Consider the following 18,533-nt stretch of genomic DNA (forward strand, 5'->3'; position numbering starts at 1 on the left):
CCCGGTGTTTTCTGCTTGGACTGTGTGATGCTTTCAGATCAAGTTTGCCGGACTTTCCACAAAATAAATAAAATGTTCCTGGGAGATGTCACACTACTTTCTGAAGCTGAATACATGCCCCACACAAGTGTAAATCCTGAAACATGCCTGAGACTCTAGCTTAATACAAATCCCATGTTTTTCAAAAGATTTGTTTTATAAGGGATCTTATAGAGAACAGATTAAGCCTTTAATGACAGACGGTGTAATTAAGGTATGATAAAGGTGAAACAGAATATAATTTATATTTATAGGTTTCCACCTTCTTCTTTCTCTCACAACTATTTTACCTCATCCTCTTTCATTAGTGCTTCATTCTTCCTGATATAACTGAAGAAATAAATGAACACATTAAATGTATGCAGAAAATGAGATTTCATTAGAGTTACAGGGTGGAACCTCCACTGTACCACAGGTCAATGACATGACCAGCTGATGACAGGCTGAAAACAGAACATTAAACACACAGAGCAGCCAGAAGAAGACTCTCAAATTAAAATGTGATGGAAACACTAGTTAAATTACTGAAAAATTGGCTTAAAAAATAAATAAAGCTGTTTCTCATAAATGCTTGTGAGACAGAACATGCTTGAACACTTTACTGTGAAAAATGAAACTCAAATGTACTTGTTTGCGTTGATTCTACATAAACTACACAATCCGAGAATTAATCCTTCAGTTTTGCATTTAATATCAAATTGCTCATTTAATGGACTCAACACTATGAAAGTGTTCTCGATTCAATTTTTTAGCAGTGCAGTATCCATGTTCATCCTCAGTGTACATTCTTTACATGATATTTTCTCTGGAAGGCAGATTATTAGCAGGCCCAACAGTAAAAAAACAAAATGACCTATAGTTTAATTCCAATTCATTTAATGTCATTACAATTGTTGTGGTGTGTATAGTGAAGAAGCCACAGCAGATGGAATGCAGTAGAAGAAATCAACAGTTAGTGATGTAAACAAACATGAGTCAGGAAAGAAAGAAGTTTTTGTTTGTGTTTGTTTTTAGAATCACATCAAAATTTAAGGGCAAAGACATGTGGTGTGTTTTTGCTTTATTTCCATGCAGTGGCTTGATGTTTGTGACTGTCAACCTGTCCTCTCACTGCAGTGCAATATGCTGTAACACCCTGCAACATCTATTACAGCCAGACCACAAAGACATGAAATGTCATGACAACAGAGAGCTGAAAAAAGAAGAATAATTAATAAGGCTGGAGTGTTTCATGTGCCTGGGATTAAGGAGTGATTATGAGTCATTCACAAAGGGAGAGATAATGTAACTGCACATGTGGAAACTCAACACCAGGAGAAAAAACTCCAGCCCACATTGACTTGACCAAGGCCTGTAGAACTGAGCATTACACTGATGACTGTGGACTGTGATGGAGGGTTTATGAACTGCGTGCTACATTAAAACAGCACTATATTAAATATGGCTTGTGTGTAACCCACCTACATGTGCGCTGACGGCACTGTGGCCTACGTCCCTCCCACTAAGCCTTCTGGGATTGAGTCTGGTTTCCCACCATTTCCCCTCCATGTGTTTTACATCACAGTGAACAGGCACAGGCAGTGAGATAACTGCTCATACCTGCAGGGCAACGTGGCCCAAACAAAGGACTTGGACAGGCTTTTATTCTGAAATTTGATATACACCCTCTAAAACAAGTGGCAGTTCTTTGAAAAGAACCTGGCATGAGAGTAAAGCACATAACTGTTTCCAGTTACAGCGATGAGTCATAGAAAATTCTCTTTGTTGGGAACAGTATTTTTCAGGATATCATCAATGTAATATGAGATATTGACAAAAAGGTATAAGCCTTTTTCTGTGGTAAAGGCAAGAGTGCACGCCTGCCTGCAGCAGTTAAGAAATAAAATGACACCATAGCAGGAACACTTTCAGTTGCTGTTAGATTGAAAATGGAATAGGAATAGGGTTCCAGGTAATCAGCCTGAAAACGCTGTGGCTGCATACTCTGCAATGCTCGACCGCTCACCAAATTGTTGATCTGTCTTCCGTCGTGTATTTATTTATTTATTTATTTAGTCTTTGAGTTTCTCTCTTCAGAGAGGATCAAAGCTGTCTCGTAGCGCTTTTCAACATCCACCACCGACCCCCTGCTCTTACCCAGTGTAGTAATTGAAAACAGATAGTGAAGTTACAGAGGGCTGGATGGAGACTGTGATTGTTAGCAAGTAGCATTCAGAGAAATACACAAAACCAGAAGAACAAAGGCTGTGAAGCATTTCTAAAGGAGTTCCACTGCTGAATACCTGAACATACTAGGTGTTTGGTTTAAGGGTGGTACAACTGTGTACATTTTGGGAATTTTGCACATTTCAGGGCAAATCATGTGAAAATCATCAGGCTTTATCCATCTTTACTTATAATCAGTAGCAGGCGTTTGCTTCTTAGTCCAAGGTTTCACCCAGTTTCCAGTGGTAGAGGTTCTTCTTACCTCATCTCATCTCACCTATCCTCCAGTCTGCACTCAAGGAGGCAGACCTGTAGATGAGCATTTAGCAAAGCAAGCACTCCTCCCAGTTTTTCACGTCTGTTCTGTCAGCATCACCTACAAGAATAATTGTTAGAAAAAAAGATCATAGGTTGCTTCTAGAACTTTGTCTGACTTGTGACTTTTTTTCCCAGCATCAACAGGCACATTCCCAGCACAGACTTTTACAGATTCTGAATCTTGAGAGGCTTCTTTTATTTTACCATCCACCTCACTTTTGGTTGCAAAAGTGGCTCCAAAATAGTCAATTCCATCTGGAGCTCTCATCGGGATCCTGGTTACCATCACTCCTCTAGCTCCACCTCCTTCAGACGGTCTCCCCACACTCACAAACGTCTTCCACCAGTTTGACATTCCCCTTTGACCCTCTCATCCCATCAACTCGATTGGATGAGATGTGATGGCATTTCTCTCTCCTGCTTGTTTGACAGGCAGCTCCAAAGAAGTGAGGGTGAGAGATTCCAGCCAGATAATGATGTTTGATGCAAACATACAATCAAAAAAGCTGCAAGGCCAAATATTCTATAGGGTCGCTGTTTTTTTTTTTTTACACCGCCCATGTCGACCCCCCTCAAAGCTTTCCAGACAGACAGTAGTCCTGGTCAGATTCTCAGTTCTCTCCTCTTTGTCTCCTACAAACAGCTTCTCTTCTCCCTCTCTCATCTCTCTGGTGCTGGTGGCTTTGAAAAGTCGAGAGTGTGCCTGTTGATCAGATAGCCCTATAACTAATGAAAAGCGTCACAGAAGTGACAGCAAGATTAATGAAGTATCCTGGGCTGCACTCACACGCAGCACACTGGGGCTTTTCCTGCAGAGCTGCTGCTGCTGCTTAACCGCTATTTATGGTGACAAATAATGCCCCATTCTGCCACCGACACCTGCGAGTCAAGGTTAAAAAACACATTCCCCACAGCCAGCATGCAGCTGAGGCTGACATGATGGGGGGACGTGGATGAAGGCCTGAAAGATGGAAGAGCAGGGACACAGAGAAAGAGCCTAGAGAAAGGGAGAGCTGCAATTTCATATACAGAATACAGAAAGAGAATAAACTTATTTTGTGAAAGTGGGCTCAGTGGTTGGACGAGGCAGTGGTGGTGGTGGTGGTGGGGGGGTGGACAGGGAGAATGGGAATTCAGGATTAATTGAAAACATCTGTGCTGCACAAAACGGCCGCAGCAGAGCAGTCTGACAGGGATGATAGCAGAGAGGAATGTCACACAGCTCTTGAGAACATTTATTATATTTGACTTTGCATTTATTTCTTTAGCTGATGATGTCACCAACTGACTAGCTGTCTGGATGGATTGTGTGTGTGTGTATGCTATGTGTATCTACAATGTGCCCTGGATTTGTGTGCACAGGCAGACATCGCTTTGATCAAGAAAGTGTCTCATTTGTAGTCAATACTGGTGGCCAGAGCTCGGTAGCGGTCAATTCTATCTGACCTTCAGCAGCAGTGTTACTCTGTGTGTGTGTGTGTGTGAGAGAGAGAGAGAGAGAGAGAGAGAGAGAGCCAAAACGAAGTCGGAGGTTAAGCATGTGTGGAAATACGAACCCACAAAACACCCTTACATCATGACACTGATAAACACACACACACACACACACACAAAACACAGGGACCCTCGGGGTCACAGGAACCTCAACTTGGGTTGTGTGAACATCTTGTGCAGCTACGTGCCTCTTGTAACTTCAACAGACAATCATCTTGAATGTATGTATCCTGCACTGGTTTGCCTTTTTGGTGCACCTTTATCATCACCTCATTTCACAGTCATACAGTATACAATGAACATTGTAATGTAGTTTTCTCATTTAGGGCAGCGAGGTGCAGGACAGCAGGCAGTAGTAAGGCAAAACAAAGTCCTTTATCGGGACAGAGAATAGTTCACTAAGGCGGTCTCTACAAAAGCCTGGTATGAAGTACAACAACACTCACAAGAATCAAAAGCTAGATTTTGATAGAAGTTCACGAGGTACGCACAGAGGTAGACACAGGAGGAAGTAAAACTCACACAGAAACACACCCTTCAAAATAAACCAAAAACAAGAACTCAGGATCAGGTTCTTAGATATTTCTTAACCCCTTCATGTTTTGATGCTCCATGTTGTGACTGAATTCCTAAAGTATCTGCAGACATGTTTGTTTTGCATGAATCATCACAAAAATCTGTTCATAAATTATGTACAATTTTCGAAACACTTCCATTTTATATAATTCAATTTGCACAGGATGGGGGGGGGGGTGTTTGGTTGTGTCTTACAGTTACACAAAAAAGCTTTTATGTAACCATAAATCTGTTTACTGTTGTGTATTTATGTATGAGTGTGTTGCTAGTTCTTTTGATCATCGCTGTTTATCTGTGTGTGGGTGCCTAGCTTGTCCTCATATGTGCATCTATGAGTGTGTGTAGTGTACATACAGTTTGTTGATTTGTGTTGGTGTTGGTGTGTGCTTGTATGGGAAGACCAAAGATAGAGCAGAGCAGTAGTCTTATGTCTGCAGAAGCAGAGCCTGATATCAGCTCCTGTTGAGTCTGACCACCAGCCAGAGGGGAAAAATCATGAAGAGAAAATAGAAAGAGAGAGAGAGTGAGAGAGAGAGAGAGAGAGAGAGCATAACAAGACAGAAGGGAGAGCAGCAAAAAAGACATTGTGGGAATGAGTGTGTGAACATTCAAGACAAAGCAAAAGCATGAGTGTCATCAACAAAGGGTGAAGGAGGAGAGTGAGAAATACAAAAGAAGACACAATCAATCAGGGCACACACATATAAGTAACTGTCTTCTCATGGCAGTAATCGGATTACTGTAACCCCATTACCTCGCTACATCTCATCTCACATTCCGAGCACACCACGATGACACACAGTGGGACAAGAAGGAGCATGTATCAATAAATGCAGCAGTGTTTCAAAAATGATTTGATCTGAGTAAACTGAAATGAACACCAAGTCCATTTTAAACCTTCATGTTTGTAACATTGTAAAGAAACACTGCCTCTCTCTGCAGAGCCTGACTATTCCATCATTCATCCCACACACTATGACTTGTTACCTCCAAATAATCTCGGAAGTTAGGTTAAAAACATGGTGAAGCAATACAAAGAAAGAAAGATGTTGACAGAGTTCCTTTTCAGTTTCCAAGCAGTGCACCAGGTTAATGATTAAAATGGCCACCCATGAAAGCACCATGTTGAGCCAGTTAGTGGCGGAGAAAGACATTTTTTTCCTGCTACCATAGATTTGATATGATTTGAAATTAATGGACAATTTGCCCTCACACATGAAGGCCACAAAGGTTTTACCTACAAAAATAACATATGTTCAGCTGAGGCTGGTGGTCTAGCCACAGGGCCGACACAGCTCAGTCCATAAGCAGAGGTGGAGGTGAAGTTCATGTCTCCCCTGGAACCATTGCTTTCTTTTATTTGCAGAAGTGTCTCTGGGGGCTGGCTCCAAAAAGTAATTGTTACTGTAGGACTTAAAGTTGTACAAATTGAGGATGTGACCCCCTTCAGTGGCAGGTGAGGAGTCAGCCTCAGCTCCACTTGTCTCTCTTTGCCTGTGTTTGGATTAGCTTGGAGTTTAGGTGCTGCCAACATGGCGACAGTCAAAACCTATTTCTTTTTTTTGTAATCTGCTGTACTGTTGTTTTTGTTTGCTTGCCATAGTCGTTTTTTCCTGTTTTGTTGGATTTGTCATCTAAAAGAAACAGGCCGCTGCAGAGAGTGCCTCCACCAGCTGTCCCTGCTCAGTACCAGGCAGCTCTGCACTGCTTTCTCATTGTTCGGCAGTGTGACTGTTGTGGTGGATTGTATTTCTGCCTGCTTGTATTTGATTCTGGTTGTGGGTTTGTAATTTGAACAACAGCCTCAAAGCTGGCAAGATACGATGGATGGCAGATCCAGCTGCACTTGTTGGCAGATGAACAGGGAGCTCTGAGAGGTGTCAGCATGGAGGGAGAAACACTGACATTGAAACAAAGCTGGTTAAGAATCTGAAGAGCTTGACTTCGAGAACAGCATGACAGGAATGTCCTGGTTCTGCAAGATGCTTGTGGACTTTGATACACAGATTGGTCTCCATGAAGCCCAGTCTGCTCCATAACCTGATTTTTCTCTATGTGCATGCATGTATGATAAGAGGCAAAAAGTGTACGTGAGGAAAGCAGCAAGAGAAAAAAAATGACAGAAAAGATATTTGCAGAAGTAGACACAGATAAGGAGAGAGAGATAAGCAAGAGAAAGAAGTGAGCGAGAGTGACGGAACAGTCAGAATAAAAAAAGAAGGAGCAAGCTGGAGATAGAGGCAGGGAAGGGGAATAAGATCAAAAAAAGGAGAGACAGCGGGGGAAAACAAAAAGTGAGAAAGAGAGTGAGAGGCTTGGTTGACACATAAAACAAAGATGAGACAACTACAGAGGGAAAGAGAATAAGGCATTTGTGGAGAAGGCTGTTGCTGGAAAATGTAGATAGACACCTCGGAGAGAGAAAAGAAAAAGCAAAGGGATACAGCATGTGGAGGGGCCAGAGAAGAGGAGGAGAAGGGAGGGGAAAAGCCACAGAGGAGGGGAGGGGACGAGAGGCAAGGGAGAGAGGGTGAGAGGGGGAGAGAGAGAGAGGCAGATACGGAGGTGCTCAGACAGCAGCGGCGTGCAGAGTGCAGCATGCAGACCGGCCGTTGACGCTGCTGTTGGATTGAGCGCACATGAAAAGACACACACACCACTGAGGAGTGTATGAGACATGCCCAGGCTGCTGTCCATGGACACACAAACACTGGCAGGGCACCAGAGAGGAAATACAGCATACACGCAAGCCTGAGGAGCAATGGAGAGCAGCATGTTCTTTGGTGAGTGTTTTTATTTGTAGGTGTGTTTACATCCATAATCTCATCCCCATGTATGTGTGTGTGTGTCTGTGTGTGTGTCAGTTCTGAGTGTAAATGTATGCTCTAGATACTGAGCACTGGTTTTCATTAAAGAAAAAGAGAATGAAGTTACACATTAGGGAGAGTGTGTACTCACTGCATGTGCTTTACTACAGTCAAACATAGTGTGAGTGCACACTGACCACCTCTCAATGCAAATGCTCTGGAAATAAAACTGAGGATACAAATAGGAAAGCTTGTTTCTGAAAGTTGCTCCCTGTGGGTTCCTAAAAATGCATCTAATCACCAGGCCAACTCCTTAACTGTGTCCTGGACTGTCTTGATCTGAGAATTCATTCTTGGCTTGTAATGGTGGAATTCAAATTTTAGTGAGGAGCCACTTGAAATTTTACCTTATGTATGATATTTAAAGAAAGCAGCAGAGGGCCCATTCCATTAGTTCCATTAGTTCATGGAGGAGGCTTTAGAAGACTTAATGCGTGAGCGGCTTCTAGTCAAGTGCTCTTCTCACGGCTGGCTTACAGTCACATCGGAGGAATAATTACACGGGCATCCACAGTTGTGAGGGGGTGATTTGTTAAATGAAAGACTCTTTTTTTTATCCCAGGGATTAAAGCGATCTGAAGTTACAGACCATGGCTTGTAGGAGCGAGAGGGATTTTCTCTTGTTGATGCCATACACAGAGAAGGAGGAGGAGGAGAGGGTGAGGAAGGAAAGGCTGGGAGCTTATAAATGAATAAGCTGTCAGGTGCAGAGACAGCCTCAGCTTTTTGAGATCCCCTGCCAGTGTTGGTCAGGTGTGAAACTGCTGGGAGCATCAGGACAGCAGGTTGGACGTTACATTGTTTTGGAGTTTGTTTCACACAAAAGCCAGGAGGTGAAAGTAGACAGGCTTCACGTTTGTGTAGCTTTGTCTGTGTTTTGTTTTTTATTTGACAGACAAATTACAAATTTTATCTCCGGTGCTCAGTGTAACACAGAGGCAGAGGAGTAAAGGTCACTGTTTGCGTACAGGATGTGCATCGTTTTAGCATTTATGAATGCAGTCCTGAGTGCACTGTGCGGAGAAAATAGATGGAATCTCTTGAAAGATTAATAACGCTGGTTGTTCCCGAGCCCTGTATCTCTGCTATTTAACTTTCTGCTGAAGTGATTTATACCAGGTGATGCATCAGACTTTAAACCGCTTTGAAACAAAATACCACAACTTAAAATGAATAAAAGCCAAATAAATGATCTGTGCCAGAGCAGGGGAATAGGTGTTGAGTGTGTGCTGCAATCATACAAGCTATTAGTGTTGTTGAGTCAAAAGCCTGGAGGAAACCTATCTGCTGTTTAACAGCATGTAAACTTCTTTTTGGTTAACCTCAGGTTGCAGAGAAACATGGGAAGTGATCGCGGGAGCCGATTCACACTAAGATGAAGATCACTAAGAATGACAAGAGAGAGCAACAGGAAGCTAATCTGAAGGAGACAGAGACAGGGTGTGTTATGTAGCTGGGAGCCAAAAAAAGATTTATGACATTTCAAAAGAATATTTAGTAGAGTTTATTATGAAAAGGTTAATCAGTAAATCAGTGAAAGTGTAGCTTTCCACGATCTAAGAATGCTTTAAATCTACCCTTTGGACTCACTTTGTTCGCTTTAATAGGGGTGAAATGATTTTATCCTCCTCAATTGAAGAGAAACGCTGATCTCGCAGGAATACAATCAGCAAGCACCATGAAAACACAAAGGTGTTAATCATGTCTGGCACATCATCAGCATATGAATGAGTTCAGTGGAATTTAGATTCATCTAATAATTGGATTTGTATTTGCTGAGGGAAACGGATGGTTGAGAGTCCAGCCTTTTTATTTTGAGACTGGACTCTTAGCCTCATTGGACAAATCTTATCGGTAGAGCCTCCAGGTTCAGGATATGAAGAGGAGGCAGAAGGTGAAGGAGAGCGAGCACAAGATGATTAATTATTAATGCCAGACGGCGTCCTCCAGACATCGTTTTTACTCTCTGTCTCTTGACATACTGCCGCAGGAGTAAAAAAGCTTGTGTCCAGACACAGGAATCCTTCAGGAAGGGCAGTGCAGAGGACACTGAGAGTGTGAGGCTCTGCTCGATACAGTAGCCAGAAAACATCCCGTTCAATGAGCTGCTCTTAACATCTCATCCTGAATGTGCTGCATCATTAAACACTGTCTCAAAGAGAATAGATAAACAAAGGCCAGTGGGTACAAACTTTCATCAATTCCAATCCTTTTCAAATGTTTCCAGAAGTCACATCTCATCTGAGTTGTATGACTGTACACTCCTGGGCAAAGCAGGCAGAGCAGCATCGCAGGAAGCCCCAGGTTGAAGTGTGTGTCAGTGTGTTTGTGCTTCCTTTGATTCAAAAACTCAAGCCCCTTAGCATGATTTCAACATGACATTATAAGGTTGTCAACGCTCCATTATGCTAATGTGTTTACATGTCCAGCAGCCACAGAGAAACATCAGTGCTGCTTAGGAATGAGTAAGAACAGTGTTCCTACACACACACCCAAATAAATGACACCTATGGTCGATAGTCATGCATCCTGGAAATGACACGTGCTTATGTTAATGCTAAATGCTAGAATGTCACATCTGGGCATGAAACTAATGTTCTCATGAAGGTCCACTGAAGTTAGAGGTTGCTGAGGAGCAACAGACTCCTGCTGCCCCGCTGCTCTAAGGACCGGTACAGGAAGTCACTCCTGCCGTCCTCCATCAGACCCTATAACTCCTCTGCGACTGTCAGAGCTGAGCTCACTAACTCGGACTAAAGCATCACCACAGGTGCATTTCAGTTACATTAACTGTGTTTTTATCTTCTTTGATCTGCTTTATGCATGTGTATGTACAATTTCTTCTTTTTTTGTTGCTGCCATGGGCATGTTTGTGTATATAAGAGTTTTTGCTTGTGATTATTGTATTTATTGTTTTTTGATATGCTGCTACTACAACGTAATTTTCAAAGGGATTAATAAAGTAAATATCTATCTATCTATCTATCTATCTATCTATCTATCTATCTATCTATCTATCTATCTATCTATCTATCTATCTATCTATCTATCTATCTATCTATCTATCTATCTATGTGTGGACACTGGTCCAGCCAAGTAGATGAAGAAGATGTTTCCTGCAGATGTGCAGACTTTTTCCCCCTATTTACATCAGACTCATGGCTGGATAACCACTAGCTTACAACTGGCCTTTTAGAGATTTTGATTATGTAAAAAAGTGATACAATATGTTATTTAAAGTGATCAAAACCAAAACATAAAGCAAAGCAAACGGAAATAGCTGAAAAGGACACTGCTAAGCATTCATCACTAGCCCCTATGAGAAGTCTGTATTTGGCCATAGGACTTTGCTCACCACAGCTCTCTTTTACACTGGAGCTACAGCTCTTATTGGCAGGGTGTCTGTGGTGTTCATAGACACACCAATTTTAGCCCCTTTTCTTTGGTACACCTCTGTCAAATAATTCAGTGATTCTTCGCCACAAACTCACCATGTTTCTACAAACTGTACTCACACAGCCTTCAGTCAGTGGGTAAATTAAAGTGTAAAAGATACATAAAAAATCCTTCATGCTGCCTTTTCTTTTTCCTGGTTTAACTAGTGTTGATTATGTGCTAAAAGCTGGGGCATTATTAGCATAATTACATTTGGTGGCGGTGTGGAAGTGAAAGTGTGTAAAACTGAATTTTTTGAAAAAATGATTTTTTTTCTAGTTACCTCCAGTGTTTGACTTCGTTGTACCTTTTTAACCATCTCAAAGAATTCTTCCTGTTTCCATAAAGATAAAAGGTCACATCAGTCTTTTTCTCCAGGCTGCTCTGGCAGTCCTTTGCTATATATTAATAACTGTGACCTGCTGACCTTTCTCTGTGCGGCGACTCTCCTGTGACTGTCCATGCAAACTAGCTGTCTGCTGCAAAGCAGCACACGTGGGTCATGCAGTCTATCGATGAAGTCAAATTTTAGAAGCAAAAAAAACAAACAAACAACACATTAAGTAAAATACAGGCACCTGCTAACCAAGTGATAATCACTTATTTCGTTATGTTCTCCTGCCTCCTGCAGCTGTAGCTCTTTCTGTCTCAGTGGTGCAGTGGCATAAAGTCAGCGTGCTGTTCAGGGGTTACAGCTGGAGTTCATTTTAACAGTCGTGTGCTCATTTTCCTTGTGTTTCACACTTTTGCTGATGGTGACAGATCGGGCTTTAGGGACCTGAACCACTAACCCCTGCTGCTGGAAGGCACTTATAGCCATGTTGGCTGGATTGTATGATTGTTGTGTTGTGTTTCAAAATAATAGACAAACTAAACATTATAATATTAGCATGTAACACAGTCTGATTTGATGATAACCATGATGATCTTTATACATTGTGTACATAGACATTTCAGTGTATGACAGGTATGACAAGCCTTTAGATATGACATCTTCCACAAACATTTATTGTCCACAGGATATTTATTTATCTGCAAATTTCATTTTCTTTTTAGATGATTAATACACTGTTCTTGGTGCTTCTATCAGGACCAAATTTCAACACCCACTGAAAAAATGTCTTTTATTTTGGACTGTCATGCTAAATGAAGACATTTAGGCATCATCAGTGGGCTCACACCCATTTCTCCCCATATTTCCCATTGAATGGCAATACTACCTCAAAATCTGATGCATTTAAGTACAATTAAGATGGCAAACGTTTTACTCAGACTTTATTTAAACTTGTGTGTCCTTGTGGTGAAAACAGCAGGTGCTTTTCTACTGTAGGAACTGTAGGGGCCAATTAATCAGCCCATTTCTACTGAGGTTTAAGAAACACCACGTTCACCTGATAAACAAATAATGAATCATTATCTGTTGACTGGATTTTGTGGTGTAACCAGAAACGAGTTCCTTGTGTGTCTGTATGTGTGCTTTGACTGCAAGAACTAGCCTCGTTACGGCAGCCAGCACCGTCATACCTATTTCCACTGCTGGTACCACCTGTGTAGAAGCTCCTTTAGTGGTAAATAAGGGGTGACCCCTTCGAGGGGTTATTGAAAGACGTGCTATTGGATCATTCTTAAACATTTTATGTCCACTGGTGTCTGTGTCATTAGAATAACACGACTTTATTGTGATTTCCTTTGTTCACAGGAGAAACATCGCCGCTCTGTGTGATGCTACAGTGTCAGATTTCATTTCCTATCAATCAGAAAACCAAACATGACTCTATCAAACTAATTCTCATCTCACATTGTCAGTCATCGTCATCCCACACATCAGCGGCGGTGTGTTTGAGCGTCTTGTTTTGACTGTGTGCGTTGGGCTGATGAATGGCAGGATTTTGGCTGGGAGCAAGACTAGGCGAGCCTGAGGGCTGACGTCAGGCCGGCATGTCGAGAAATGGCACGGTCGGATGATCCCTGCAGAAGGACATGCTTTGTTAAAGTTGGGACTAGGACGTGCCTCCACATGAGAGACGGCATGTGTTCTTTTTCCAACAGATGGCAGCGCTCCGGTGACTGGAGAGAGAAGACAGAGGATGGGGGGTGGGGGGGTGATGGGGCAGTCTGTGGTTTTCCCCACTTCTCTTCTTTATGACTTTTGCTTTTTATTTACCCCTAACCACTGCCTGGGGACCGAACGTGGCAAACCTTGTTTTTATTTGTCTCAAGACAGTGGTTTGATACTGTATTTGCCAGAGCTTTAGAGCCATGCTGGCCCAGAGTTCCACTGTTGTTAAATGTGCTGCACTTTTTTTAAAACCATCCCTCTGGTTCTCATTATAGCTTTGTGAAATAGCTTCTTTAATTCCTAATGTTTTGGAGGGCTGTCAGTTTTTTTTTCAATCCCACCGTGTTGAAATCAGCCCTGTGCTGTTTCCAATTGGTGGTTGAAAAAGCACTCGGCTGGCGTGCTGCACTCACATGACAATAAAAGTGAAGTATTTACTTTTGTTTTTCCTGGAGATGTGTGGGCCAGGCCACTCTTGCCATTGAATCATCTCATACGAAATGCTGTTCTTGCTACAGTCGTTCCACGTCGGCTATTTGTGGCGACAGTTTCAGAATGGGAACATCTGCTTTGCAGAGATAACCATCATGGCAGCATCACACAGTGGTCATCTGCCTGTACGACTTGTTCTCTGCACACAGTTTGCGTCTGAGTGTGATTACAAGAAGAAAATGAATTCAGTGAATTCAGACCAGGCTGCAGCCACTGAATGGCTGATGGTATTTGAGACATTTCAGAGTAATGGAAACAGCTGTGAGGTGTACAGTGTGTACAGTGTGATGTGCCACAGCAGAATGCGAATAAAAGAATTTGTTAGTGTACCGATTTCTAATCAAATTATATAACAACCCTGACAAACAGTGAGCATGAAACTTCTTTCCTGATCTCAGGACTGTGTGCCAAAGGAAATTACACTGAATGGGATCTTTGGACCATTTCAGCAGATGAATTGTTGCTGAAAGCTCAGAAATCACTGATAAGAGGACGCTATGTGAGAAAAAAGGACAGTGAAAAATGAGAAGAAGCAAAGCTTTGCCTTTATATAGTGCTTTACTACTCCAAGTTGCTTTACACTGCTTTACTTTACACTTATGTGTGCACATACTCTATTTTCATATGCCTTTGACACAACCACTGGGAGAAGGAGAGAGGGCCGCAAAGACTTCTATAAAAAAGAAAAAATATATTAAATAAATATCTACTGTCAGTGTGCAGTAAAGGCATGTTGAAGCGTCTCTCCGCACACACAGTGCAGAGCAGCACTGGTGGTGTAAAGCTAGTTTAACCTACTGAAGAAAACCATTAGTTACAACTAGATAAATAGTAAAAAACGAAACCCCAAAGTTCTGAAAGTCAGATGAGAAATGTGTTTTTTACGAGCTGACGACAGTAAAATATGTCCCTGCGGTCACACCTGCATGCGCCTTGGAGCCTCCGCATGCTTTACCGTACATTTCAACTGCGAACCTCATTTTTAAAGAAGGAGCAGGTGGCATTGATAATGATGTGCTTACCTTGTAGTCATTTTGGGCGGATATTCATTTGCGGGATGGAGCGGTCCACAGGCCGCTTTACAGTTACTGTAAAATAATATTTATGATTAAATATGGCCATACATTTATTTATTTAAGCAGCCTTAGTTCTTGATGTCAGGATCAGGGATCATTGCCATTTTAAACTCTGCATCTATGCATCGGAGAGTCTTCCTAGGTGACAACCTCTAGAACTGAGAAATGAATACAAAAATTACAGTTGGACATTCTAATCCTTAAAGTTACAGTGCCGAAATCAGCTCATTAAGATTTCACATTAAAAATAATAACATCAAATGTGAGTGTGAATGGTTGTTGTCTGTGTGTTGCCCTGTGATGGACTGCTGACCTGTCCAGGGTGTCCCCGGCCTCTCACCCACAGATAGCTGGGATAGGCTCCAGCCCCCTGTGACCCTGCACCGCGGGACGAGGCGGGTTAATGGATGATGGATGGATGGATAGTTGGAATAATAAAACCATCGCTTTTAGATAATAAAACCTTTTACTTTGAAATAATGGAAATCCTTCAGACAGTATGAGGCTGTGTCTCTCCTTCTTCTAAACATTATCAGCATCCAGATTGGAGATTTTGGGGATTTCCGTGCTATTAGATGAGTTACAACACACACAACAAACGGTTTTACCCCTGGCATTTATTTAGGTCCAATCAGTTTGTAGTGTAAGCACTGGAATAATGTGAAAATGTGCTGCATTAGCACAGGTAGCAGACCTGTTTAAATAAATGCCTCCCTGCAGTTCACATGTTGCCTTTGCTCTCCTTTCTGCAGGTAACACATGTCAAAATGGCATTTTGCCTGCCCTGGTGCGTCCCACCCTGCCTGCTGTCCAGACCTCTTTGGGCATGAAACAATTCCTCCCAATTCCTTTGGATGCGGCCTCAGCAGTCAGCCTCTTCCCAGGATTCAGCACAGTGAGTGTCATCCTTATCTCTTTTTGTGTCTTTTGTGTCATGTCATCTGCTTGCTGGCGCTCAGAGGCTCTTTGACCCCTGCTGAGGTTGGACTGAAGGACACTTGCTGCAAATATGAGCAGGAGAGATGACTGATTTTGTTTTTCCTCTCATAGCTGGATATCTCTACATGTTTGTCACCATCTTTAGGGTGTTATTAATGCCTCTGAGGCTTTGAGGTAGCTAGGTCCAGCCTCCCTGTTTATTCATCTTTGTCTTTTTTATCAGATGCCTCTTCATAAAACACCTCATTAATTTGTTTTTGTAGCAGTTTGATGCTGACACATAACATATGAAAGAGGGACGTTTCTAAACGTAGGTTTTATTCTGCAAACATTAAGACAGCATTTAAACAAAATGCAGAGGGCAGTGGTGAAGCGTGGCTGTGATTGTTGTGCACTTGCTCTGCAGATAGTTTGCATATTCTGTTTCATGTGATTCACTGACAGCTTCATCTTATAAGTTCATAAACCGAGAGCAGATTACTTCGCCTGCGGAGCGGACTTCATCTCCTTGTTAACATTCACATCTGTTTTTATTTTTGACCCACACATTGAAGTTCAGCAGAAAAAGTGCTAAACACTAATTGTTGGCATCCCACCTACACAAAATGTCACACCGTGGCAGTCAGATTTTTTAACCTTTTGTAGAAATGATGTATAAAAACATGCCTCAGTGAATGAAATGCAGCAAGCAACCTTTTCATGAGTGCCATCTACAACATCTAGAGTCAGGGTTGCTAAGCAGTGCAAACAATTTGCTTTATTTTTGGTAATTTATAAAAGCACTTAATTAGCTTAGACTTTTCCAAGGTTTCCTGGAAAGAACTGCCTAATTTGGTACTAATTATGAGGAAAATAGACCATTTCTATTTCTGTTGATAGAATAATCTTGTGAGTCAGTGCCGGTCAGAACATTATAGACCTGTAAAATCAAGTGTTACTAATAGCTTTTTATGTTGTGTCTTTTCTTTTCTGAATCCTTCCTGAAGCTATTTTGAGTCAGGTTTTCAGGTATGAATACAAAGCCAGACACTAGCTGCCAGACTTATTGACACAGTACTCCGCCCTCTAGTTTTGTCTGAACATACAGGATTTGGCAAATGATGTGCCATATTTTAGGGGGAATACATTTGTTGAGGGCTGTTTGAAAAAATCATTTTTTGATCAAATTTTATGAGATAGCAAAATGTGGTTCTGCATGAAAAATGTCTCCCAACATGCTCCCTGTCACATTACACCCTTAACTAATTCTTTGATCACAGCCCCTCATAGAGCTGATGTAAAATGAGGTGACCATTCCCCAACAGAGAGGTGAAGCCCCACCAGTTTGCAATGGAACAGTGCTCCTGTTTGAATTGTGCCATAATTTAAACATGCTTTGCTACCCAAAAGTCCTATAGTCAATGCAGAGTGACCAAATGCCCTAATCTTCAGAAGGGAGAATCATTGTTGTTGCTTGCATGCTCAAAATAGCAGGCCAAAAAGTAGTGGAATAATATTTTATATGGTGAGAGAGACCAGGCAGGATCATTCATGTCATGCCTGTTTTAGCCAACAGGCATGTCCTGCCTGTTATAGTTGTTTAATATCACATTTCTTCTTGTCCTCCCAACTACATGTACAGTTCATGACCATGCTAGCAGTGAAAAATCTGACCAGAAGCTGGCACACAACACCAGTAAAAGGCCGTCTGTCCACAGTTACTACATAACAAAGTAGAAAGATATTTTACTAGTATCTTGATTGCCAACTAAAAACTGGAATTAAGGTAAATAAAACATTAGGTTTTGTCTTTGTGTCAGAAAATTCGTTTTACAGGCCAAACTATGGGTTTGTAAAAAAAATAAATTAATACATTTCTACTTGTTAATAATTCCAATACACACATATAATAATAATATAACACATTTATGTTTCTCTAGCACTCTCTACCCTGCTGTGTATAAGTTGATAGTGTTTATCTGCTGTTAATGTAATTGCTCTGATGCTCATTTATACACAGCGGGGTCACATTTCACTGACTCCTGGAACCATGAGCAGCATGAACAGCTCTACAATGCTGCAGACCTTATTGGATTTGAGGAGCAACCTTTTAAACGGAGCACTCGCCTGATGTGCACTTGCCTACTGTACCACGACACATGTGCGCTTATATGGATCTATCGATTTTCTTTTTGAAAGTAGAAAGTAATTATGAAGAAATATGTGGCCTCAAGCAGCTCAAATCAGCACGGTCATCAAAAAAATATGATGACTCGTGGAAGAAAAAAAAAAAGATAAAACCCTTAAAGGTTTTTTTATGGTCTTCTTTTGAATTACGGGGATAGCTCAATTTGAAATCTTGCTGGAAAGAGGAGCTGAAATATGGAGCACAGCTGGCTGAGAGTGAGAAAAAACACACACACGATGGGGGAAAAAAGGGGACATCACGGAGAAGAGCGTAGATAACCCATGGGAAGACAGATTGTTTCTGCAAGGAGAGTTTCATGAGAAAGTTCAGGAATACTGTGTCCCTTTACTCGCCCTGTCTAATCTGTATTTAACAGACTTGTCTGCAGATAATGAGTAATACACTGGGAAGCCTCCAAATGGTGGAAAGCTGATACTAGATTAACACAAAGTAATCACCTCCTGCTCTCTGTGGCACAGACACACTCACACACACCATTCAACCCTCTGCTTTTCTCTCTCAGCCTCCCTCTGTTTTCCTTTTTGTCACTTATTCTCTGAAACTTTTCTCTGATTTCCTAATCACTGGCAGAATGTGGGGCGGTGTTAAAAGCAAGAGTTCTATCAGAAGGTTCATAAAGAAATGAGGACATACACAAGTCACTGTTCTACATTCTGTCAATGCTGCCTTTGCGAGCAAGCGTGCAACAATGGAGCCGGTTTGACAGTTTGCAGGTCTGATCAGATTTCTTTAAGTCACGCAGCAGGTGGGAAACTATATGAAGAGTGCTGAAAATGTCAGTGGGAAAGTTTTGATAAAAAGAAATTATAATTATAATCATTATAACTGAAATGATAAGAAGTTGC

At 41.7% G+C, this 18,533-nt stretch overlaps 1 protein-coding gene across 1 annotated transcript in view; it reads left to right on the plus strand.

The window, feature by feature from the left end:
* Nucleotides 1–7,202: 7,202 nt before the first annotated feature.
* znf385d (zinc finger protein 385D) overlaps nucleotides 7,203–18,533 on the plus strand; it is a 94,720-nt gene continuing 83,389 nt past the window's right edge. Inside the window, exons 1-2 of the mRNA XM_028425518.1 lie at nucleotides 7,203–7,415; nucleotides 15,314–15,456. Coding sequence (XP_028281319.1) covers nucleotides 7,394–7,415; nucleotides 15,314–15,456 — 165 coding nt within the window. The 5' untranslated portion in view covers nucleotides 7,203–7,393. The remainder of the gene's footprint in view (nucleotides 7,416–15,313; nucleotides 15,457–18,533) is intronic.

Source organism: Parambassis ranga, chromosome 16 (assembly GCF_900634625.1).
Source record: "Parambassis ranga chromosome 16, fParRan2.1, whole genome shotgun sequence".
In the NCBI taxonomy this organism is placed as follows: domain Eukaryota; kingdom Metazoa; phylum Chordata; class Actinopteri; family Ambassidae; genus Parambassis; species Parambassis ranga.